The sequence below is a fragment of the Aythya marila genome (assembly GCF_965140915.1).
Source record: "Aythya marila genome assembly, chromosome: 10".
NCBI lineage: Eukaryota > Metazoa > Chordata > Aves > Anseriformes > Anatidae > Aythya > Aythya marila.
This window is the reverse complement of record NC_139051.1, coordinates 20,256,329-20,282,095: the sequence shown is the minus strand read 5'-3', so window position 1 is coordinate 20,282,095 and position 25,767 is coordinate 20,256,329. Positions and strand designations below refer to the sequence as shown.

Here is a 25,767-nt window from a genome sequence, read left to right as displayed (position 1 = left end):
TTTGTTTACATAAAAAATTATCAGATGTCACCATAGTTAGATATGAGATTTTACCACAAAGACCCAGTAAGTGAGACTTTCTTTCAATTCAGACTTTCCTCTATCAGCTTTCACAGGTACTTTCTTAAGCCTTGCACAGAGATACATGATCTTACAAACAAGAGAGATGTTTACTATTAAGTTAGCTTTTTTTTGTTGTCATTACTGTATAGGCTGAGCTATAGTGTCACAAAGCAAATTAACAAATAACTGAAATAATTAAAATCAGCACTGCATCTATTTTTTCTGAAACTTGGAAAATATAGCAGGGATTTATTTCTTTTTTCCCCTGGAAATTTAGAAGAACCCACACCTGTGACATGCACAGTGACATGCAAACTTTTAAAAATATTTTGTATTTCATACTGAATTCTCTATTGTCAACAGGAACATTACCATATATTTCAATAGAACCAGGATTTCATCCTTTCAAGGTGGCAGTACTGCTAGCACCTAATTTAGTTATTGCCATACACTGCAGTACTGCACTAATTTAGTTTCAAGGATCCAGCAATTCACTCAGCAGTCAGTTGTGCACAGAAACATTGCCTGTGGTGCAACAGATAGTAAAATGGGAAGAAGGAATAAAATAAAGAGACAACACGCAAAGGAAATATTTCTGTTAGATCAGATAAAAGGATGTTTTCTTTCCTATATTCAGATGAAGAATATATCCTTCTGTACCTTTCCAGGGCTGAAAGAGTCATATATAAAAGCCATTCAACAAAAATTAGCAGTAAGGAATTAATTCTAGAGTTAAAAGACATGTTTTAAAGACATTCCATTTTGTTAAACTTTTTTTTTTTCACTCCTGTACTATGGCATGAATTTCAGCAGAGACACAGAAGCTGAGACTCATCATGATGGTTAGCTACCATGTTCAGCAGTGGCAAGTCTTGATCCCTCAATGACATAGCCCATGTGCTGTCCATTGTCTTGGAATATTACCACAACCTTCAGTGATGAACAAACACAGGATATTCATCACAAAAAGCAAGGACTGTCTAGAAGCATTGATATTTGCAGAAGGGATAGCATGAACACTCACCAGAAGGCCATAATATTGAACTTGAGCGCCAGCTGGAATAAGCAGAGGCCATCCTTGTAAAAATTAACCACCAAATTTTGCATCATATCTTTCAGTGTTTTTGAGTCTTCCAGCTACCAACTCACAAAGTCAATGCTAAGCTCTCTATTCTGTCATTCAACAGGAAGTTCTTTCCCTTGCCAAGTTGGCCATTTGAAGGAAACATGATCATTGAAAATAATAACAAGGAAAACATGCAAGTCTGGTGCATTTGTGAATTTTTACAAGAGGGCAATGTCTTCTCAAAATCACTCAAACATTTTACCTGTTAGGTAAAGGAAAAGGAATAACCTCTTCAATTACCACCACTCTGGAATTGCATCTTCCTAGCATTCCTCTGGTTACAAAAAGAAATACAGCCCTTCAAACTATTTCTACAGTAACTATTTCAGTATTGCTCACCAGGTCTGTTTTGTTCATCCACTATCATGATATATTTGTAAGATTGCACTTGTTCAGATTTACAGATATGGAAACAACATAGCTCCACTGAACAGTACACAGCGTGCCTTTGTGCTTTGATCTAGTTCTACCTTTGGAGAAAGTATTAGTTTTGTGCTTTTTTGGTGGTGGTGGTGGTTGGGTTTTTTTTGTTTGTTTTTGTTTTTGGTTTTGTTTTGTTTTTTAATAACGTTACTGAAAAAATATTCAGAGAATGTCAACAGTCCAAAGAAGACTTCAGAGGCTGCATGTAACACAGCAAGAACTACAGGGACACAAGAGCAGAGCAGAGGATGTAAGTGAGGACCAATACCTCCATTTCACCTACATATATGTCTGTTCTCATTACATGAACTCAAGTCCTATTAGTGGTTCAAGTGCATTTCTCAGCTTAGGTTTACCTCAAAGCAGATGATTTGAGCAGAATGTATCTTCATTATATAAGATGGCCATTTTGGCCTGAGAAGTTATGGCACCAGTTGAGGCCAAAAGGATTTTGACATGTTTAACAAATCAAAAGTTTTTGCATTGAGTGTATGTGTTGAAATCTCAGCTTCATCTGGAAGGAATCTAGTTTGTGAACCCTGTGAGTATTCTAAAATGCAAAGCCAAAGTGGAGCAGCACTGAGATGTGTGTCAAAACTGAACACAAAATCTGAAGTAGAATGGTAATTCTTCAGATACAGAAGATTAGCACCCAGCCTACTGTCAACTTGTGGCCATTCATACACCTTGGAAAAAAAAAAAAGTTTGGAATTTTGATAATGCATGTATTTATTTTTTGATTGATTTTGGAAGGGCTTTCCATTGATGTCCTGTTATGTGTTTTGTTTGTTTGTTTGTTTTTTAATATTATGAGTTCAATTCTCAAGCTTTTCTCTAGAAGGAGAGGATAAACAAAAGCTGCATTTCCTATGTAACTGCCCCAGTAGTTCTTTACTGGAGCCTTTACTGACCTAGTAGACCCATCTTGGAAGATGTGGAAGAATTTTCTCTAACTCCATGGCTATCTCTGCAAACCAATAATGAGACAGGAGAGGACTGGAAGTTATGTCCAAGTCCCCACAGACTATTGCTAGTTTCACCATCTCAGCTATTTCATACCTAATCAAAAGCATGCACAACTCACAATAACTTAATAGGCTTGCCTCACCACTAATACAAAATGGTTCTAATACCTATGATGTTACAACAGTAAAGTTACTTGTCTTTAAAAAAATTATGTCTTTTACAGAAAACAATGCTTGTGTATGACTTGAAAAAGTAAAAGCAAAGTTTCTTAACTTGAAAATCAAAACTCAAGCAATAGTCCCAAAGGATTGTTATTCTGTGAGGAAATATTAATCTTCAGACATAAAAATGATGGGCTTACATTATTTCTAAAAGAGTGGCTGCGAATTGGATCTTCTGCTGCTAGGGAAACACTGCTCAGCATGATGAAGACAAGGATGAGATTGGTAAAGATGTGATGATTGATGAGCCTGTGGCATCCCACTCGAATTCTGCAGAAGAAATATAAAAATATACTTCATGTGCAAATAGAATTCAGCAGATCGCTAATACAGATTTTCTATTACTTTGCCAATGCCAATGGAACTGGGGAACCATCATCAGCTAAAAAGCAGATCCTGAAGCTATTGTTATGCCTTATAAAAATTAAAAAAATTCAAAATCCAGTCCACCTGTTGTGAAGGCGCACTTAACAAAGCAATCTAAGAGTAATAACTTCCCAGCAGAATGGGTTTTAAATGTCATTAGAAGTTCCAGTGTTTGTACTACTGTGCACGTACATAGAGGACAATGTCAAATGGGCCAAATGCCACATGTTAAGTCATTTCAGATCCCAAGTTTGATTTGACATTTAATAAAGCTGTCAAAAATACTAATTTGGTGAAATGTTGTTTAGGATGGAAATCTCATTGTGTTACTTAAAGACTCCACTTAAAGTAGAATCTCCTGGGAAGACTCTTTTTTGCTGAATTATAGGACAAGTGGGTGTTGAATATTACAGAGCTACTACGATTCGGCCAAATATGATGAAGTGGAACTACACATATGCTTACAATTGCTGAGACCAAGGTTACTAAAACACTTCACTGGAGTTGGTCTAGGATTAAATTTGCAAAAAGGCAGGATTGGGTTCTTAGCTGTTGAACACCAAAGTTGTCTGAAATATTCTTCTGAAGAATAAGGAGGTTCTTAGTAAAAATTTATTCTACTGTTAAGTAGATTATCAGCGTACAGTGTATGTCAGTTAAGCAAAATTTTGGCCTGAGAAACTATAGAGCTACTTGAAGTCAAAAAGAATTTGATATGTTCAGATCTAGTGATTTTTGCATTCAGCGTGTTTTCTTAAAATTAACAGTTTAAATAGATGTCTTTCCAGTTTGTCTGAAAATTCTGAGGAATGTTAGATAGCCCATGTAATCAATAAGATTCAAGACCAAAATATTGTATCCTGATCCTCATGCTGTCTTTTAGTCTTACCTGTGATAACCTCTACTACTGAGAAGATAGTATTTTCCCATACCAAATAACTTTTAAAATCCTTTCTAAAATTGCTGATAAAATTGCTATACATGAATGTATCAGCTATCTTCAGTCCTGTAGGAAATGAATTTTGTTCACTTGTTCACTTCTGTCCAACAATCAGTAACAACTTTTACTGACTATTGAAGCTTGCTTTCTTCATCACTATAGAACCTGAAATGCTCTGGAGTTAGACTCTGGTGAAAGGTTCCTGTTCCTTCCCAAATCCAACTACTATTTCTCTTGACTTTTTTTTGTTGTTGTTGTTGTTGTTGTTAAATAATTGTCTTTCTCTTCAGTGTTTGCTTGAATGTGGAAAAATACTGTCCCCCTAAGAGGAATATGTACATCTTTTCTCCTTTTCACTTTCTCTCATTCTTACTCTCTCTTCTCTCTTCTCACTCTTACAGCTACAAAAAGGTACTATTCTACCTAGGGTTTCTAGGAATCCTATCTCATGTAAAAAATGCTCATATCATGTCACACATTTTGTATCCAGTGCCTAACACAATAAATAGCTAATATACATTACAGAATACTTTTCGCCCTGATGGAGGCTTGATAGTCTATATGTAAAAGATGCTGTCATCTTTGACAGTGGGAAGCAAATTAATGTATATAACAAATCAGTTTTATTTACCAAGTCATTTAGAAAATTGTAGGAGATACAACAATTTCTATCTTGCTGCAAACAGATACTGAAATTCTATCCTTAACCTCACACCTCACTGCAAGGAAGCCTGCTCCTTCACCACCTGTGAGGCTAAAACAGTATTTTTCAAAATGGTATTTACGGATTGGTGCTGCTGAAAATGAAGAAGGCGCTCCCTTCAGGGATTGGTGTTATCTTCTCCTTCATATTTAGTTCTGATATTCTACGGGGACGGGGGCCTGCTGGTACCTCTGGTTCTTCCTCCTCATCTTCTTCATCTTCACCTACTTTAAATTAAACATTTCTTTTACTATGAAAGAAAAAAGACTAATTTTTTTTTCATAACAATATATAATTTTATTAAAATATATATGGCTCACTGGAAAATTATATATGCATACCACAGTTCTAAAAATCTATGAACCAATATGAATGAATCTATGAAAGTTCCTGAGAGATTCACCCCAGAGTACTGAAGGAGTTGGCAGAGATCCCTGCTGACTGGAAGCTAGACAACACTATACCCGTCTACAAGAAGTGTTGTGAATGTGGCTACATCTGGTTGGCAGCTGGTCACTAGTGGTGTTCCCCAGGACACAGGCCTAGGGCTGGTTCTGTTCAAAGCATGTATCAGTGATCTGGATGCAGGAGTGGAATGACTCTTAGTGAGTTCACTGACAACAGTAAACTGGGAGGTGCTGTTGATTCTCTGGAGGGATAATAGGCATTTCAGAGAGATCTAGATAGACTGGAACATTGGACAATCAGCAATGGGATCAAATTCAGTATGGGTAAGTGCCTGGCACTGACACAACACTGGGACAGAGCAATACCAGACACAGGTAAAGACTGGGATACAAGTGGCTCAACAGAAAGAGATCTGGGAGTGCTGGGTGACAGCAGGCTGAGCGTGAACGAGTCAGCAGTGTGCCCTGGCAGCCAGGAGGGCAAACTGCATTTGGAAACACAGCATAGCCAGTCAGTCAAAACAGGTAATTCTCTCACTATAAATATATTGTTGGTGTGGCTTTACCTTTAATATGGTGTGCAGTTCTGGGCTGCACAATGTAAAAAGGATATTAAGATACTCAAAAGGTAGGGTAGAATCAGATTTCTGTATTAGGTGTCCAGACAATCAGTCAGAACTTTTTATTAGATAGACATGTCCGCTGGACTAGAAGAAGCTAAAATAAAAGTAACTGAACATCTTCAGCCCTGGAATCTCATTTTTTTGCCAAACATTTTAGAATTTGCTCTCACATCCAGATAAGAATAAGCCTGGCAGTTTTCAGGCTCACTGTATTAACTCTCATGTATGTACAGTCTAGGGAACTGAAGAAAAAGGTCATACTTAACTTACAGATCCATTTATCCAGTAGTAACAAAGCACAACTTCACCAACTTCAAATGAATTGATGCAGTGTTCAGTGAGAGCTAGTTTAGGATATTTTAGCAAACTTAAATGCTCTTGTCTTTTGGCTGGTATTCACATACCTGGTACATCACAGGGTGGATAGGGATCTTTATCCTCATCCTCTCCTTCTCCATATTCAGCAATTGTCACCTATGGCAAAGAAAGAGATGTACAAGGAGAAAAATAATTTTTTGTATAGCTTTATTTGTGTATAAAACTTATTAGAAAGCAAAACAACTGAGCCTCTGAAGTCAAGAAAGTCACCCCCATGTTTACTTTGAGTTTTTTTGAAACAGTGTAATACAGAGAACAGTGGAAGAAAACTGACATTTTAACACATATTTTTATAAGATGATTTTTGTATAATATCCACATACTTCTAGCTGTGTATATTACAATCAGTATATAACCAACAGATTTGGTTAAAAAAATATACTAAAAACATTTGAAATTTCAAATAGGAATTTATCATTCACTAATCTCTTTCATTGGATTTATCTGGCAAAACAGATACAGGGATCCTGAAGTAATGTCAATTAATTATTGCATGCTCTAAGCGCTCCCCTTCTCAGGATATCAAAATCAAAAGGATTTTCTGGGCTAAGAGATTCTGCAAGGATGCAAAGGATCAGAACAGTTTCCTTTGCCTAGAAAAAAAATGTATGGATGATGAATTCATAAAACAAGCTACAAAGCACAGCAGGCTTGAAAAGTACTCCTTAGAATTAGTGAAACTGCTTCTCCAAAAGACACATTTTAAAAAATAAACACCTTACTATCCTTGGGCTTCTTTTGGTCACTTTCTGCCTTCTCACTTTTTTTATTTTCCAGACTCTCCTTTCTACAAAATACAAAAAAATATAAAAATAATTTCAAAAATGCAATGCAAATAATGTAAAGACGGAATACTTAAAGTGAACTATACCCATTCTTTGAAGTTAAGAGTATGCCTAAACATATTGTAAACTACTTAAAATTATATTTAAAGCAGTAGATGTCAGAGCAATAAAATCTATTGCATTTTAATGTACTACATCCATTTAAAACATTGTCATTTTGAATATATTGCAGAAGCTAATTCCCCACAAATTCAATGCATGATCATTACTCCTTTCTAGGTGGATAAATTGTGCCCTTGGACTCAAATAACAACTTGCACTGACTTCAATATGCATGCACTGATCTCACAGAAGGTTGTTGTCTTCTCTATATAAGGGTTACAGAACTGATTCCACAGGGAGTTGTTCACTGGCAAGAACAACTACATTCGTGTTCTAATTGTGCAATAAATCCTACCATTGTAATGTTTAAATATCAGTTGGCTTATCATTATGTCCTTAGATGACCCTATTTTCCCAGTCACTAGCCAAATTTTATCTAAAGTTATTTTAAATTGTGTTACTTTAATGTCAAGGTAAATTCTTTCCTTTTTTCCTGGGTCCAGTAAATTTTAAAGATGGTGAAGGCATTTATGTAAAGAAAATCCTTATGAAAGAACGAATTCCTTACTTTCTTCTTCCCCTCTCCTGATCATTCAACATGCCTGAACTGTTATACCTTGCATTCTTTTTCCTTTCCTTTTCTTCTGCTTCTTCTTTCTGAGCTGTATTTAGACTTTCAGCATCTGCCAAGTTATCCACAGCAATGGCCAAGAAGACATTTAGCAAGATATCTGTTTCAAATCATTTTAAGGACATTATGCCTTTCTACACATTTAGTTTATTATCAGCAGAAACACTGACAATGTGAGCGAGATAAAACCCATGTTCCCAACCTTAAGTGTAGAGATGTGTGATGCTGGAGTGTTGTGCAAATAACACTCATTTCATGGACCAGAATAATACCAAGTGTAAAATCAGCAGAGATCAGTTAGGGTCACTGATTTTAAAATAGCAGAATATTTGGTGTATTTAATCAACAAACAAAATAACTTTATGTTTGCCTGATCAAGTTTTAAATACGAAACATTGCTTTGTAAAAGTCAAGACTGCTCAGGCATTTTGAAAAAAAATATTTTTATAATGTCCTGTCTTCTGTGTCTATAACAATCTCTATCAAATTCTGTACTTCAGTCCATATCAGTTAAGTACAAACCCTGATTCAAGTACCGTATCGTACAGAAAATAGAATGTTTTTGCCTTTTTATTACCTCCTGACCTTTTAAGAACTTATGAGAACGACGCCAGCTTCTTTTGCTGTATGGGACCAAGGGAGTATTTCCAGTGTATTCAATGCAGGGAAGGGGAATGCTGCTGAAGGCTTAATCCTAACTGACTTAACATTTCTCCTTGTAGATTTGTCTCATCTGGTCCCTGCACTAGACAGTGGATCGCTGACTCCACTGTCAGTGTGCGTAAGATTTATCAGGGCTATAACAAGCATAAAAAGGATGAACGGGAAATTACTGTCATGGAGATCAGACTACATCTGTGCATTTTGAGGAGCGATGTCAAATAGAGACAAGCAGGTAGAATAAGTTTTTTTTTATTCCCACTGAAGGAAGAATGAAAAAAAAATCTAGTGGTTTGTAGTGGCTTGAGATGCACATGGTGATCACTGGAATCTCATCCTTTAGGGAATGCAAAAAAAGGGAATTGCTGTACAAAGAAGAGTCAATTCAAAGGACTTAGCACATACAGAATGGGCACTCATATCCACAGCGATTTACTCCCTCCTAGAGAAATTTTGCATATGCCCCCAGTATGGTTACACCCTACCACACAGTCCCATTTGGAGAAGTTTCCAGGGAGCACAAAGGATACAGTTACCACAGATGAAGAGGATAATGAAATATATGCAGACTATCATGCCTGAGGATGATGGGCCACCGTATGCCATTATGCCATCGTACATAACAGCATTCCAGTCTTCACCTGTTAGGATCTAAGAAGCAGAGACACTGTTAGTACCTCAATATCAAAAAGAGCAATAGAGGATTATGTTTCCTCTTCTCAAAATACACTATAAAACTAACTTTCTGTATACACAAAGCAATACCATATTTTTTTTCATTAACAAACATTGTTTTAGAATTGCTATTTAAATAAACACCTCCTGAAAGCCTGGGTTTAAATCTACTAGCTTTTATTTTATGGCAAGCAATTACATCACTGAACTTCAGAAGCAAAAATAACAAAAATAGAAAACTAGAATTTTATTGATTTGGGCATGCAAAACTAAGCGCCCTAATTTTCAGTAATGCCACAAATCTAGTGATGTCCCCCCGTTCAACACTCTTGAAAATCAAGATTCTCAACTCAGTATTTGTTGCAGAATCTCTTTACAAAATCAGTGTTCACAAACCTTTCCTAGTGTGTCATTTTTTGGTCCTGTAAAAGAGTTTTCCCAATTTTGGTTTTAACTGGGACCAGTCACCTTATCATAAATTACATAATACACATACAGTACCAGTATAGTTTTTGAACTGGTATCTATTTTAAACTTAATGGAGCTCACTGCTGTGGGAGAATTACATGATTTTCTTATTTACTATGGTTTCACATAATACCAACAAAGTCTAAAATAACTTTAAAGACATTTGTTGATAGTTTACAATGTGATAACTACACTTTGGTACTGCTACAAAAATTCTGATTATTATGAGAAAGGGGGTGCTTTATATGTATTTTTGCGTTACTTAAATAGTATCAGTTCTATCCTGGGAAAATATTCCAAGTAATCAAGTGACCGTTCAAGTGATAAGTGTGCCAATTTCTGAAATCCATTTTTGAGAGCTAAATTTATCATCTGATTTTCATAGCTGTTGAGCACCCAACAGGTTGGTTGCTCCAGAGCATATTCTCAAACTGAATGAAGCCTCATTCCTTTGAAAATAAGGCATCTGAATAAAGCCCAACGTACTATGCATTTGAAAGTATGGTCTTATTTTTTTTAAAGTGGCAATGTCAGGTCAAATGTGGATACTTTTTTCTTAAGGAAATTTCTCATTAAGATTTTCTTAAGTTAAAATTACTTGAAAAGGTTTTGGCTTGCTCTGGTCAGCCACCAGATGAAACATCTACTGAGGAAGCTGACACAGAGTTGAGTCTTACAGGGTCACCTTTAAACATTCATCTGCAATGTCTGAAACCAAACACTGTGGTAAGCTGAACATGAAAGTGACTACACAGATGAAACTGCTATGCCTAATTACAGTGTCCAAGGAGGGAAGCATCAGAAAATAGTGAAAAATATACTGTAAGTATGGCCCTGTCTTTTCAAAAGCAATAGGCAAGTTGCTTTAAAATTGTAATAAACCTAACAGTGTCCCTTTAAAGAAATTCATACTTATTTATATATTATAGTAACTGATAGGACCCATATGCAAATATGCATGCTTACAATGCTTCTCAATTTTTCCTACTTGGGAATAGCTGAACTTTTATATAACTAATAAAGTTAAAGAAAACAAAATAATTAAAATTTTCTTCTCTTCTAAGTGTATATTTGATGGACAAATAAGATTTAATTTTGTGAAGTAATATGACAGCTATGTTGCATAGATAGATCAAATAAGACATGAAACGAATGGTACAAATGGTGCAGAATTACCAAAATACTGAATTTAATGAGCAGAATGTTACTTAAAGTAAACTGAATAAATAGTATTTGTGATTTTGTTTTCAGGCAACATGATCACTTAAACAGTTTTGTTGATCATCAAAGGTAAAATGTTTCATAGGGGATGAAAGACAGTTACCTGGAATACAGTTAAAAGAGCTTGTGGAAAATTATCGAAGGTGCTCCGTTTTGTTTGAGTTTCATCAAAATTAAATTTGCCTCCAAACAGCTGCATTCCAAGCAACGAGAAGATTATGATGAAGAGGAAAAGCAGAAGCAACAGTGAAGCAATGGACTTCATTGAGTTTAACAAGGATGCTACCAAGTTGCTCAGGGATGCCCAGTGCCTATAAATTAAAATGTGTGTGTTAACACACACGAGGAGAAGAAAAACAAACAAACAAACAAAAAAACAACAACCAAAAAAACAGTAAAAGAGCAGTGCATGATGAAGTATTACAAAAGAATTGCTGATCACTCTTCAGCTATCCCTAAAGTTAGCAGTATTAGTTAATCTTACCTTGTTACTTTAAAAATACGCAGGAGACGAACACAGCGAAACACTGAAATTCCAAGGGGTGACATAATTTCCAACTCCACCAAAATGGTTTCAACAATGCCACCACAGACAACGAAGCAATCAAAGCGGTTAAAAAGAGAAACAAAATAAGCCTGTAGACCCAAGCTGTACATCTTTACTAACATTTCACAGGTGAACAAAGCCAGAAGAACTTTATTTGCGATATCTGGAACACAATATTAAAAAAAAAAAAAAAAAAGACATTTCTGAATTGTCTCATATTTTCCATATTATTTTAATATATTTATACTTATATATGAGTTTACAGTCTTATGCTTAAGAAGTATGAAAGGGCTGGGTTTTGGGTGTGTTTTTTTTTGTTGTTGTTGTTTGCTTTTTACTTTGGAGTTAAAAGGGCAAAGGTTACAGAAGTATGCACAGCTTCTTGCTACTTAAGACCTATTCATATTTCCAATCCACTGTGGAGTTCAAGACCACTCAGTTCATAGCTCGAGTCCACACTAACTTAAGGAGTGCAGCCCACAGCATGTTCTACTGTGCCAGTTACTATTTCCTTCCTCATCCTTCAAGCACAGTTTAACAACAAAAGTACTGAAACTTTGAATTTATCATTGACAGATTTTTTACTGGTCCGCCATTAAACTGTGTTACAGATGTAGAAATCTAATACACTCAGTCATTTCTTGTATCACCCTTCAGGACAGCAACAAACAACAAAATGGCAAAGTACAAAAGTAGCCACTGATAAAATGCAAGTATACATAATCAAAAACAGGACAAATAATTTTTGACTGTACCTTGGATCTGGGTCAGCCAGTCAGGTTGATTATAATGTTCTGATGAGATAGTTAATGTGTTCAGAAAGACCAAGACAATAACAAGCCAATAAAACGTGACAGATTTTACTGCAGCTCTACATTTTCTTCGATTAAATCGATTCCAGCGACGCCAGCGTCGACTGAAAGTTCAAATAAAAGCAAATGTATATTATACAGAAAATGCATAAGAACTTAGGGAGGGTTTCATCTGCATAGAAAAACAGTGCAAGTTACTATCGGTCATAGAAAGAAGACCCTAGCAATTACAGGCCTGTCAGTCTCACGTCAGTGCCTGGTAAAATCATGGAGAAGATGGTTCTCGAACTTATTGAGGCGCACCTGGGGGACAAAGCAGTCATTGGTCCCAGCCAGCATGGGTTTGTGAAGGGTAGGTCCTGCCTAACTAACCTGATTTCCTTTTATGATAAGATCACCCGTATGGTGGACCAAGGGAAACCAGCTGATGTGATTTTTTTGGACTTCAGCAAGCCTTTTGACACGGTTTCCCATAGGATCCTACTGGACAAAATGTCCACCATACAGCTAAATAAAAACATCATACGATGGGTGAGCAATTGGCTAACGGGCAGGGCCCAAAGGGTTATGGTAAATGGGGCTGCGTCAGGCTGGCGGGCGGTCACCAGTGGGGTCCCTCAAGGCTCCATTTTAGGGCCGGTACTTTTCAATATTTTTATAAACGATCTGGATGTAGGAATAGAAGGTATTTTGAGCAAGTTTGCTGATGACACCAAACTTGGAGGAGTTGTGGACTCGAATGAGGGTGGAAAGGCCTTGCAGAGGGATCTGGATAGGTTGGAGAGCTGGGCGATCACCAACCGCAAGAAGTTCAATAAGAGCAAGTGCCGGGTCCTGCACCTGGGACGGGGAAACCCTGGCTGCACGTACAGACTGGGTGATGAGACGCTGGAGAGCAGCCTAGAAGAGAGGGATCTGGGGGTCGTGGTTGACAGCAAGTTGAATATGAGCCAGCAGTGTGCCCTGGCAGCCAGGAGGGCCAACCGTGTCCTGGGGTGCATCAAGCACGGCATCGCTAGTAGGTCAAGGGAGGTGATTGTCCCGCTCTACTCTGCGCTGGTGCGGCCTCACCTCGAGTACTGTGTGCAGTTCTGGGCACCACAGTATAAAAAGGACATGAAACTGTTGGAGAGTGTCCAGAGGAGGGCTACGAAGATGGTGAAAGGCCTGGAGGGGAAGACGTACGAAGAACGGCTGAGGTCACTGGGCCTGTTCAGCCTGGAGAAGAGGAGGCTGAGGGGAGACCTCATCACAGTCTACAACTTCCTCGTAAGGGGGTGTTGAGAGGCAGGAGACCTTTTCTCCATTAACACCAGTGACAGGACCCGCAGGAACGGGATTAAGCTGAGGCAGGGGAAATTTAGGCTTGACATCAGGAGGGGGTTCTTCACAGAGAGGGTGGTTGCACACTGGAACAGGCTCCCCAGGGACGTAGTCACTGCACCGAGCCTGTCTGAATTTAAGAAGAGATTGGACTGTGCACTTAGTCACATGGTCTGAACTTTTGGGTAGACCTGTGCGGTGTCAAGAGTTGGACTTGATGATCCTTAAGGGTCCCTTCCAACTCAGGATATTCTATGATTCTATGATTCTATGATTTCCTCATGAACAGTTACACTCAAAGGTCCACATGGACCTAACTGATGAAATCTCTGAAAAGATAGGTCTATATTCACTATCATCCTAAATGCCCAGATCTCCATCGGTCAATCTTCAGCAGAAGACTGAGTGAACCATGTTTATGTGCTCACCAGCTGGTTGACTGAAGGGCATGACAAAATAAAACCCAATCACAGAGTGACATGAAAGTTTTCTCAGTGTAGAAAAGAACCAGTAAAATGTTGCCGGTGAGCTCTTCTTCAGAAAAGAAAGACTATTCAGAAGGAATGCAAATCCACTCAAAATTAGTAAGTGTTAGTAAGGCTAGTAGAAAAAAAATGGGTACACTATTCTTCACTGCTGCAAGAATACACTGCTGCTACCAATGATTTACTTGTTATAAATTCAAAACTGAAATCACTTTTATTAGGGTTAAAAAAATGTAATGATTCTAGATGTTGCAAAACTGCTGATTCCACATGTTGACAAATCTTGATTGTCCCTTTTTTCACTAAAAATTTTCTGTGAAGAGATTTATTTTGTGGATTATCTGCAACTGTAGGAGTGTCTTTGCCCTTCATGATTCATTAGGTTTGCCACTTGATTATTTCCCTTAAATCAAACAGCTTTTTTTTTTTTTTTCTCCATAGAGCAACCCAACCTTTTTAAACAGAAAGAGGTATGTCTTCAGTGTTGGCAATTATCCTTTTTAATTGCTCAATTTATGTTCTGTAAGACTGGAAATAAATCAAAATAAAAAAAAAAACTGTTGATTTTGTACTGGCACATCCCACGTCTACAATATCAGGACTATTAATTCTGCTCATGACCCTTCCTTTCTGCAATCATACTTGCAAATAAAAGCTCACACTCCCAAATGTTCCTCGTAAGTGAAAAGAGAGCCACAAATATTGTTAAAGCAAATCAGGGAGTTTGATTCCCAAGAACATCCATGAATATTTTTCTTTTGTATTCACCAGTAACTATTAGCAACAATTTTCAAGCAGTACAATTTAAAGAACAGTAAGCAAAAAATAATCATATCAGATCATCATGATGTGCAAATAGGAAAGAAAACAAGGAATATATAAGGATCAAGGAAAAAATGATGAAAAGAGAAAGGAAAATACTGACCTGAACTTGGATTTTGAGATGGTTTGACTAAAAGAAAAGGAAAACAAAATTTTAAAGAGTGTAGTAAAAATAATTAACACAAATTCATTCTCCTTGGAATAAGGCATTTTTCCAATTCAATACATTGGAATTACATATACATAAAAATAGGCTCCCAACAAGATGCTTCATGAATGCTAAAATATTATTGTCTGTTATTTATTTTCTGTAATACTATTCCCACTCTTCAAATGAAAGAAAGGAAATGCTTTAAATCTACATAACTAAAATGCTCATGTAGAGGATGCTTGGAAAACATGAAAATCTGAGCAAATAAACAGTGCAATTATATTCTATACAAGTTTTCAGGCAATAATTGAATGTATGGAAATATTTGTATATATATATATACGAAAATACATATTCTCCAGTTCATATACAACATAACAGAAAACATTTTTCTTTTTTGCACATCATAGGTGACTTCCTTTTATTATTATTATTATTATGGACAATAGCAATTATATTCTATACAAGTTTTCAAGAAAATATAACTCCACTGGAAGTTTAGTTGAATTTATCTACATTTTCCTAATTTGAGAACTTTAGGAGTATATTAATGCCACAGTCTAACTTAAAGTAACAAAGAGTAATAAATAAATAAAAGTCATACAGAGTTTGACCAATTGAAAGCAATTTTGGCTAAATCAGCAAAAGGAAGAGAACGTTTCTTTTAAATTTTGAGATGAAGAGGTATCCTGATTTTGGCTGGGATAGGGTTAATTTTCTTCCTAGTAGTGGTGCTGTGTTATGGAGTGAGGATAATGTTGATAACACACTGATGTTTTGTTTGTTGCTGAGCAATGCTTACACTAAGTCAAGTGCTTTTGGCTTCTCATACCGCCTGCCTGCAAGGAGGCTGGGGGTGCACAAGGAACTGGGAAGGGACAGCACCAGGACAGCTGGGCCAGACTGGCCAAAGGGCTATTCTGTGCCATGTGGCATCGTTCTGCACAGTGAAACTGGGGGGAGCTGACCCTCTTTTTCTTTCTTATTAAACTGCCTTTATATCAACCCACAAGTTCTCGCGCTTTTACCTTTTTTAATTCTCTTCCCCATCCCACTGCGGGGGGAGTGAGTGAGCAGTTGCGTGGTGCCTGCTGGGTTAAGCCACAACAGGAGGGAACCTGAAACAGTCTGTGTGTACTCACCATAAACTCCCACAGCATGCTGGGTTCTCTCCTTCTCCACTCACGTTCTCTGTGTTCACTGATTCAGTTTCACTGGTGGGCATACTTGCTGTTAGGAGACAGCAATTGTTTTAGACTGCGAGCCAAGCAAGGCATTACACAGAAACTGATCTGTTCTGTCACAAGAACGCATCTGCTCTGCAGATCTAATGAGAGCTTGGAAGGTCTGAGGAATAGTAGATGAAGTCAGACACTTCCAACAGTCCTCCTCTTATAACAAAACAAAGCACACAGAATTCCAGAGTATATTATAACTTTTTTGTTTCATTTCAGTGATTCGTCATAACTGCAGAAAATGCACCACAGAATACACTGTAAGGAGATTTTGCAACAAAGAGCATGTTTCTCCTAATAAACAAATGCTAGATTCTGTGACCTTTGAAGGGTTCTGTTACCACCTTGGAGGTAATCATCAGTTTAATTCAAACATGCTTGCTAATTCCAAGAAATACCAAAGTTCCTCTCGAAAACGGGGCTATCACACTCCAATCACAATGACCACTCTATGCTTTCACTTCCATTATGAAATTATAAAGGCAAGACACTAGAAAGTAATTGTGCCTGTAAATATCATATGAGCAGACAGGAAGGAGCACTGTGAATGGCAGAATAGGAACTACAATGGATGAAGAGGACTACTACTAATAAAAAGGAGATTATCTGGAGGTTATCTGGTCCAACCCCTCATTCAAGTAAGGATCATAGTTAACAACTGTAGCCAATGATTTATTAGAATAAACTCATTTGTCAATTCATCATCACCAGTTACCTCCAAATCAGCTAAAAAAGAGAGACAGTATGTATTGATAGGTGTTAGGAAAGGATGAACAATCAAAGTGCTCAGTACATCTTAGGAGAGAACACTACTTCCACAGCTGCAAAGGAAGCATTAAAGGAAAACTTCAGGAACAAGAAAAGTGTCAAATTAATTTTGCTGGTTTATATAGAAGAAATATCATATAAAGTAGGAAAAAACAAAACAAAACAAAACAAACAAACAAACAAACAAAACAGAAGGTAGAAGATACACAGAAATTACTGTAGAATAGCAAGGAAAAAAAGCAAAATAGAGTATCTTAAGGTTATTCTGGGTTGTACCTCCTGATGGTTTGTTGCTTTTTGGATCAACACATATCCAACATCCGATATATATATCATATATATATATATATTTAAGCCCATGTCTGTGGACTGAGATTAATGAAGGCAGAAGGACTACAATACCCATTTCTATTAGGGATCTCTCACTATTTTGTTGCCTAAAGGAGGCTTAAAGTGGGCTTAATTATTCATGTTAATGTGAGTGAGAACTAGGCACTAATTTTCTGTTTTGTCTATAGATCAGGTACAAAATGAGAACTGTTAGTAACAGCTTCTCTGCATAGCCACTGTATTGCCTCAATACTGACCTAGAGATACTTGCAAGGGATTATGGTATGTTGGTTTACATGCCCACCAATTCCATGCTTGAGAGACTGTCAGCTCTGTGCAGACTAGATGCTCAGCAAGCCTTTGCAAAAGATGAGAATCTGTCCCCACAAATGTAAGTTACCATTACATGAAACGTTAAACACAGACTTGGCATAGCATAGAAAGATCCAAACTGTCCATGCGGGTCTTTGAATAAAACAAGACACTACAGGCACTAAGCACAACAAAACATTCTTTCCTGAGGTTCTTCTTCTGCTTTGATTATTCTTTTTAAGTCTTACAGTATTTTATATATGAAAAATCCCTGGTTAGCACCTGCAAGTGCCTCTATTCTAATATCATAATATAATATCATTGAAGGTTTAGAAAATGAATACTGCTAGTCTCATGTGAACTTCACAGCTTACAGAGTTAAAAGGGATTTTTGTTCAAAATTAAAGCATGTAGTCTTCGATGACATCCAAATTCCATAACTCATATTTTCAACGGCTTAGGAAAAAAATGACAAAACTATTTCAAGCACTTTCTCAGATCTTCAGAAGAAAGAAGAAATGCCAGCTTTATTTTGCAATAAATACAATGAGTTTCTCTGTCTGATAAGGAACTGAAATGGTTATTCTTTGCTGGGTGGTAGCTTGCTGTTAGGAAACACAACATGATAGCCACCTAGTGATGAACATTTTAGCATTTTTTATGGGTAACCAAAAACATAGGAGTTCAGAAGGCTTGTTGCATACGCTGTTATTAAGGGCTGTTACATAAAAGCAGAGGACCACTTTTGCAGAAAGTCTCACATGCACAACAGGTGCAACATCCCTCACACTTGTGCATCAAATATACCATCCCAAAGCAGTACCTAGAATCTTGTTCCTCAAATTGTCACTCCATGTCACACAAATGCTATTTTGTTTTAATATGTCAAATAATTTTTTTAGTGTAAAGTAATGTAGTTTTTATTTAAGTCTACCCAGACTTGGTGAGTTGATGCTCAGTTAGAATTATCAGCCTTCTCTGAACACGACTGCATTAAGAAAAGCAAAATATCAAGGAAAAAAAAACTTTGTCCCTGTTGAAGCCAATGTCAGTTCCACTAATTATTAAGTATAGCCAGGATGTCATCCCCTATTTCAAACAGGGTCGCTGCTCTAACTCCATTAGTGACTTGCAGGTGCTTTGTTAACAAAATAGGAGAGGAAAAAAGAACCATGGCAGTTCAGTTTAAATTAGAAACACGTCTAACATTATATGTAATTTGTACACCAACAGAAAAACTTGACAGAAACACTAAGAAAGGCAGAGTGTGGAAGTCTAGCTCCAACAATGCTAGCAAGTCTTTAAATCTTTAGCTGGAAGAAAACAGCAAGAGCACTGCATGACCACATTGACTATAACCAATGCAAGCAACTTGGCAAGTCTTGAAGAGACCTGGTTTCACGAGGACAGCTATGTAAGGTGGTGTTGGCTGGGCAAAGTACAGCACACAGAAGGCCAGCTTTGAGGTCTTCAGATTTTTGGTGCAGGAATTTCAAACCCCACTTCAGGACAAAACCTTGCATAACTAAGAGGGAGCTGGTGTTCATCAGCATTGATGTGTCCCAGCCAGCTGGAGTTGGAAGAAATAAATTCCAATAATCCTACTATACAACAATCTAGCGTTAACATGGAATCCAGAAGCAGGCTAAATTACAGCCTGCAGTATTGAACCACGGTGGCACATATTATTGTGGCAGTTTCTTTCCTATAGAAGGTATATAAATTCCATTTTACTCTGGTTCAACTTCAGCTATGCATTATCGATCCACTGGTTGATCTCACTTCCACAGTGAGAACCTGGGGGTAGCCTTCTGGTTACACATGCTGAAAAAAAAACCTTCAGAAGCACAGTGATCTGTACAGCTAGAGTACAATAACCAGAAATAGCTACTGGTGAGAATCATACTATTACTAAACATGGTATGATACTGGCAACATTTTAGAGCAAACCTTGCAAAACGCTCTTCTTGTGTCTGCTAGTAATAGCCAACCAGTTCCATAAGCTTCAGAATTGTCCTAATTCTTTCTCAAATCAGTACATAGATTTTCTCAATTCTTTATGCCAAATATTTGAGGTAGTCAGATAGGAAAACAGACTAACAACCAAAAAAAAAAAAAAAAAGTGGCAACACTATCATTGCAAACTCATCACAAATTTCTCTAAATCTGCTGTATGTCCAGAAAACAGAACAGGAAGAAATCTTTTGACTGTGAAGCCCCTCAGGACTAATTCTGTTTATGGCGGGGCTGCCTGGAATATGTTCTACATGATATGAGGTACCTGCTTACATAGTGCACATTTAGTTTTGATACTATCAATGTCCATTCTCATGGGCGTTCTTTTTATTGGCAGCCCTCAGAAACTAAAGATAAGTTTGAATGTGGTTGGTTGCCTTGCAGTGGAAGGACAGTGAAATAATCTAAATTACAATATATGTAATAGCTACATAAATAATTTTAAGCAGACTTAATATTTGTAAAAATGAGTCCATAAAGTCCTAGCAAAATAATATTCTGCATTCTTTGAAGTAACTCCATCATATTTGCCAGCCTCTGGCTGAGCCACAACAGTGACTGCCTCATGACAGCAAGGAAGTCAGTTGCTCCAAATACTTTGTTGTATGTAGGCTTAAAAACAAATCTCCTAATTGCTACCATTGTGATAATGTCAAATCAACACATCTGCCAGTATTAAAACAGTGCAGATTTGAAAATGCCCATCACACTAAAACCCTTCTGCATCTCCAGTCGGAGTGGAAGAGAAATTGAAAAAACAAAATTATAAAAACAAAAGTATCAATAGCAAAGCAGATACAGTAAAAGTGTGTTTTTTGTTGTTGTTGTTGTTGTTGTTATATCCTGCATTAAAAATATAATCAAAAATATAAATATTATATTTAATATTTATAGTAATATTAGAATATAATGTTAGAACCATGCTGTTCTAAACTTGCAATATGATCCAGTATAAAGCTTGTGACGTACTTTGATGGACTTCTTCACAACTAAATTTAAAATATATTTTGTATTTTGTAACTTTAAGAAAGAAAACCTATACTTAAGCAACATTTAAAGACACTTCAGTCAAAATCTAAATGGATTAAAAACTATGCTTTAAGAAGGCAGAGCACTGCAGCACCAGTCTATTTGAAGCATGCACTTAAAACAGCAGAACCACATGCATGGGTGTCTACATGTTAGATGTATACACCTTTGTTATGGAAAATGCATACAATAGGCTTCAAAGGCTAACGCATCAAATGCAGTAGTGGCACAAAAGAAAGTTCAACTGCAAATCAGAGCATGTTTTACCATGTTTATTGGAAGAACGGCCAAAGCAACTAAGTCTGCTTTTCTTCTTTTCTTCCATTAAGTCAGCCAATGTAACCCCTTCGTGTTAAATACATGTAATCCCAGCATTTACACAGTAGATGGCAGCAGTTGCAACGCAAAAAAAATAAAAAAATCAATAAAAACGTGTCCAGATACACAACACAAGTAATGTTAGGCAAAACAAATTGAAATTACCGGCTGCATAATTTATCAGAGCTATAACCATCACCTCTCACTTGTATTTTTGCATTTTGAGCTAAATTCACATTCCTTTGAAGACAAAGGGTGGTGGTGTTTTCTTTCATTGATTTCAGGGTAATAAGCTGTTGTTTAATTAATAAAGATGAAAGCTTTTAACAGTTACTAGAAACATGCTGGCAATTCTAGTAGTTAAAAGGTTGTACATTACTTGACAATACTGGATACCTGCCCACTATATGCAACAAAAATGCACAAATACATGGGATTCATATATAAATAACTTAGTAAAAATTCAGTTATCTGGTTAGAACTTGTAAAATGCTGTGGTCTCAGAAATTTTAACTACATTTTTTAATGACCATACAAGAAGCCAATAATCATTGATTTTAACTGTCTTTTAGATCAGTATCTATTCCTGTCATGGAGAGATCTCCCATATCCTAAACCCAAAGCTCTACCACATCACTGAAGATCATGGTGATCTTCCATCACCATCCTACTCAATGGCTGTCATGACTGTCCAGAGGCTTAGCCATTTGAAGTAGGGCCATGGCTGCTCAGCAGCTTGCAAATGCTTATTCTATCCATCTTCAGGCCCAGCTCTACCACTTGCTTCAAAGATAGTTCTAGAAATCATTGGTACATTTGGACTAAAATCATTTCCCAAGCTTACTACTCAAGATTATTAACCTGGTGATAGCTAGCTAAATTTCATCTGACTCTCAAAGAATTAGTTCATCATCATAATTATGCTCCTAACCCAACAGCTTTCTCCGGAGTAAGTGGATAGACAGCTCATGCCCTCTCTCATCTCACCTTCCCATGCAATAGGATGTGCAGCAGAACACATCTTAAATGCAAGAAGGTGAAGTGATTGAGCAAACCTTTGTCCTTCACACCCTGTTGCAGATGATGCTAAAAATGGATGACACTGCCACATATTTAAGCGCATATGCACAAACCCAGAAGAGTGCTAGGAGACAGTCCATTCGCTGGAAATTTCCACTCAACGTCCACATATGACGTGCTCAGTGCTAAAAGAATGCTGGCAGGTTAACAGTTTACTGTGAAACAAACCAGTGAGCTTGTGCAAAATGTTTTGTGAACCTTTTACAACTCAGACAAACCAGAAGTGATTTTCACAAGATGCCTGGAATATATGACTTAAAAAAACATTCCAGGTGATTACATGCACTATGTCTGCTTTGTGGAGAAAAAACAATGCTAAGACAGTATCTTGCCAGAAGAAGATGACCAAGATCTGCCACAGCTAAGGGTATACTAGTATACCCTTAGTATACTGGTGCCATCACCATCCTGATTTCTTAGTTCACTTCATTCTACGATGAAGTAGAATGAAGCAGAGCTCAGCTTCTAGCAGAGCTGCAGAAGTAGGAATCACATTAGGTCTGCCAGCTTTCCCTACACTCTCTCTTGCTACAGTAGTAGAAATTAAGTTGACAGGACTAAAGAGATACCACTAAGTATACAAAAGCTGACCACCTGCAAAGGAAGCATTATTCATTGAAAAGCAATGCTGTATTGATGAGACTGCAGTAAATTCATTCACTTATTAAATCTCCATTTTAACTGTTTTTCTCTGTAGTCAAAAGAAAACTGCAAATATTTGCATTGTAAGGGTATTATGACCAGCTGACAGTATTAGGGCTTTGAAGATAAAACACATATAAAGTATTCAGTAGTTTTATAACACTGATAAAGGAGCTTCTACTCTTCTTTGGTATTTCTATGTTAATAAGTTAGCTCTGATACTGTATATTTAAAATAGAAGCAACTATCCGAAATTCAATTCTTGAGATTCATTTTAAAGTTCTTTTAATAACATTCCCTATCCTCTTGTTACTCTGGAAGTCTCCTCCAACTCTTAATTTGTCCTAGAACTATGTCTAAGTCAAAAAGCTCTCTCAAACACAAGTAAGGAAACAAGTATTTTTGATTTTATGAAAGACCTACATGATCTAGAAGATGTTTAAGGAATGATGGGGCAAAGGGTTATTCACAGCAAATTAATGAGCAGGCAATTTGAACACGATGCAAAAAATTCCTGAAATTTCATCTGCAGACTTTGAAACCAAGTCCATCACAATTGTGCATATCTGGCATCACCCACAACCCTGCATGACAGCCTTGTACACTGGATTTTACTCTGTAGAATGTGTAATCATTCACTTCTCAGCTTTAGAATTTTATACTCATTCACAACCCCATAATTTGTGTGTATCTTCCATATAAAATTATTAGCAATCACCAAGCACAGTGAACTCTATTAAATCTTTGGCTTATTTGCTCTGCTCTAGATCAAACTATGCTTGTGCTATGGATTTTTATTTAGATATAGATTACTCCTTTTATGGTGATATTGACATCATCATCCCACAAGTTGCTTCCCAGCTTATCATAAAATCATATTTCCCTTCTGTCAGCAATGCAAATTCAGGCCCTGCTTTTATTGCAAACAAAAGGACTGGTACGTTTCATAAAAATAAAAATATTTTCAAAAACTTAACTACATACATTACAGAGCTAAGTTTAAAAACAGATACCTCTGTATCAAACTATGTAACTTTTACTATTTTTTGAAATTCTTACTTCAAACCTCAAAAAAGTCCTAATAACACAAGGTTATTTCTTTACCATAGTTCTGGCCGTGAGCTATGATTTCTGTGCATGCACCTACAGGTAAGAATGTATTCTTCTTGACCAAGGATTTATGACAACACCTAGGGGCATGTATGCACTAACTTTTCACAGAACAGAAATAAAGTTTTTAAATCTCAGTAGCGATTGAGTGCAGGCAATGATTTGTACATGGACAAGTCAGAGCAAATATTTACTGTAAAATTCTAAATTATCTTCCATAACTTCATTTGTTAACATATTAGTAGACATGATTGTTCTGTTAACAAATGTTTTTGCAAACTAAAAAACAGACAACACCACCACATAGGCTGCATTCTCCCCATTGTAACTCACTAAAAGCAATCAAACTGCCCCACACAGAAGTAGCACTAAGTAAAGAACACGTACTGTTCCGTTTGCCTTCTTCATCAACCTCTTCATCATTCTCAGGGTCAATATCTTCTGCCTGTGTAATCCAGTCTAAATACCCCTTCAGATCTTCTTCGAGCTGTTGCTTTTCACGTAGCTTCTGAAAGTCCCCTCGGGCCTTGGCTTTTTCTCTTTCTTTGGAAAATTCTCTATCAAATTCAGATAAAGAAAAAACAAAAATGCTGATTGTCAAACTGCCAGGTATTTTGACCTAGGTCTTGACATTGCAGAATAACATACTGACATAGAAAATGAACTAAATCAACAACACGGAAGATTTGAGAGCTTCTTTGAAAATGAGACAGTGATGCAAAGAAGTCACAGCAAATCCCTATAAAACAACATCAAAACTTTCATAACTGTTTTGATTTAACTAAAAATTAAGCAATATTCTTAAACCTTCCCATACAGTCTATAAGCCACCACATGATTATGCACTCTTACAAGTAGGTTTAAAATCTGACTGGCACAAATAAAATAATATCAGAGAACTTAGTTATTTTCAGCAAAAAAGAAATGCCATCTTAACATACCTCCTCCTTCTTCCAGCCATGGCTCATTAGCCATGGCTAAACACACTTATTTCTGTGTATGGTTCAGAAAATTTCACTAACAAGCTTCCTCTTAATTATACCAGGCACAGACACCTCTGCTGTTTGCGATCTGGATGTTTTGCCCTTTTGCTCTCAGATAATAAAATCTAGAAATCATGTACTTACAGATCAGAATTGCATCCTTTTACATAAACTGAATCTTCTGCCTGGTTCCCCCATCTAAAGTTACCTAATGTATTTGACTCTGTTAGTTTAACTTGGTGATTTGACTAATTCCCTACATTATCATGGAATGATCTTTAATATAATTAAGCAACACTTTGTGAGAAGGAGGGTGCATAAAATGACCCTGAGGTCTTTTCCAACCTGAACTACCCCACAAATCCATGATTCCCTCAATTATGCATTTCTCGAGACAACTATCATGTAAGTTCTTGCACCATGACATTTCACATACTGACATTGTTAAAACACTCAGCACAGTAACAAAGGGTCCAAATGCATAACTCCCTTTGCCAGAGGGATCATACATCTTCTGATTTATCTGAGGATTGATATGTATAATCGGGGTAGGCAGCCATCTTTTGAACTGTATTGTAACTATGTACTGATTCAGTATTTAAAATTAAGCTTCTCCTAGACTGTTATATTACAACGGGGCTGAAATTAAACCTAGGAAATGGCTACAGTAATTCCAAATACCATGGATTTGCAACCCCTTTATTTTTTGTGAACTTTTACTTTAAAATTTCCCCTAATTAACATACTCTCAAGGGGAAATTTATTGAAGCACTGAAGGTATCTTCTTTCAAATAGAAAAACATATTAGGAAGTTCCCAGATTCAAACAGGTAAGACTTGCAAAATATTTTAACAAGGTGAACACAATTAGCGGTATTATGGTTCCCTGAGAACAAAATATAGTAAAATAATAGTCTCCTATTTTTTCAATATATTTCAGTTCAGTGACAGACATTACTTATCTGGAATTGCAAACATATAATCTGGTTTTGTTACTATTTTATTTGCAGTCTTCAAATGTCTTCTAAATACTAACTTTCTGCTTTG

The 25,767-nt window shown here is 36.8% G+C and overlaps 1 protein-coding gene across 1 annotated transcript in view; it reads right to left on the bottom strand.

The window, feature by feature from the left end:
• Window positions 1-25,767, bottom strand: part of CACNA1D (calcium voltage-gated channel subunit alpha1 D) — a gene marked incomplete at its 5' end in the record, with an annotated part of 190,000 nt that overhangs the window by 67,096 nt on the left and 97,137 nt on the right. Inside the window, 12 exons of the mRNA XM_082768090.1 lie at window positions 2,940-3,069; window positions 4,891-5,035; window positions 6,243-6,312; window positions 6,934-7,003; window positions 7,720-7,834; window positions 8,925-9,045; window positions 10,862-11,069; window positions 11,243-11,468; window positions 12,061-12,221; window positions 14,851-14,877; window positions 16,041-16,128; window positions 24,126-24,295. Coding sequence (XP_082624216.1) covers window positions 2,940-3,069; window positions 4,891-5,035; window positions 6,243-6,312; window positions 6,934-7,003; window positions 7,720-7,834; window positions 8,925-9,045; window positions 10,862-11,069; window positions 11,243-11,468; window positions 12,061-12,221; window positions 14,851-14,877; window positions 16,041-16,128; window positions 24,126-24,295 — 1,531 coding nt within the window. The remainder of the gene's footprint in view (window positions 1-2,939; window positions 3,070-4,890; window positions 5,036-6,242; window positions 6,313-6,933; window positions 7,004-7,719; window positions 7,835-8,924; window positions 9,046-10,861; window positions 11,070-11,242; window positions 11,469-12,060; window positions 12,222-14,850; window positions 14,878-16,040; window positions 16,129-24,125; window positions 24,296-25,767) is intronic.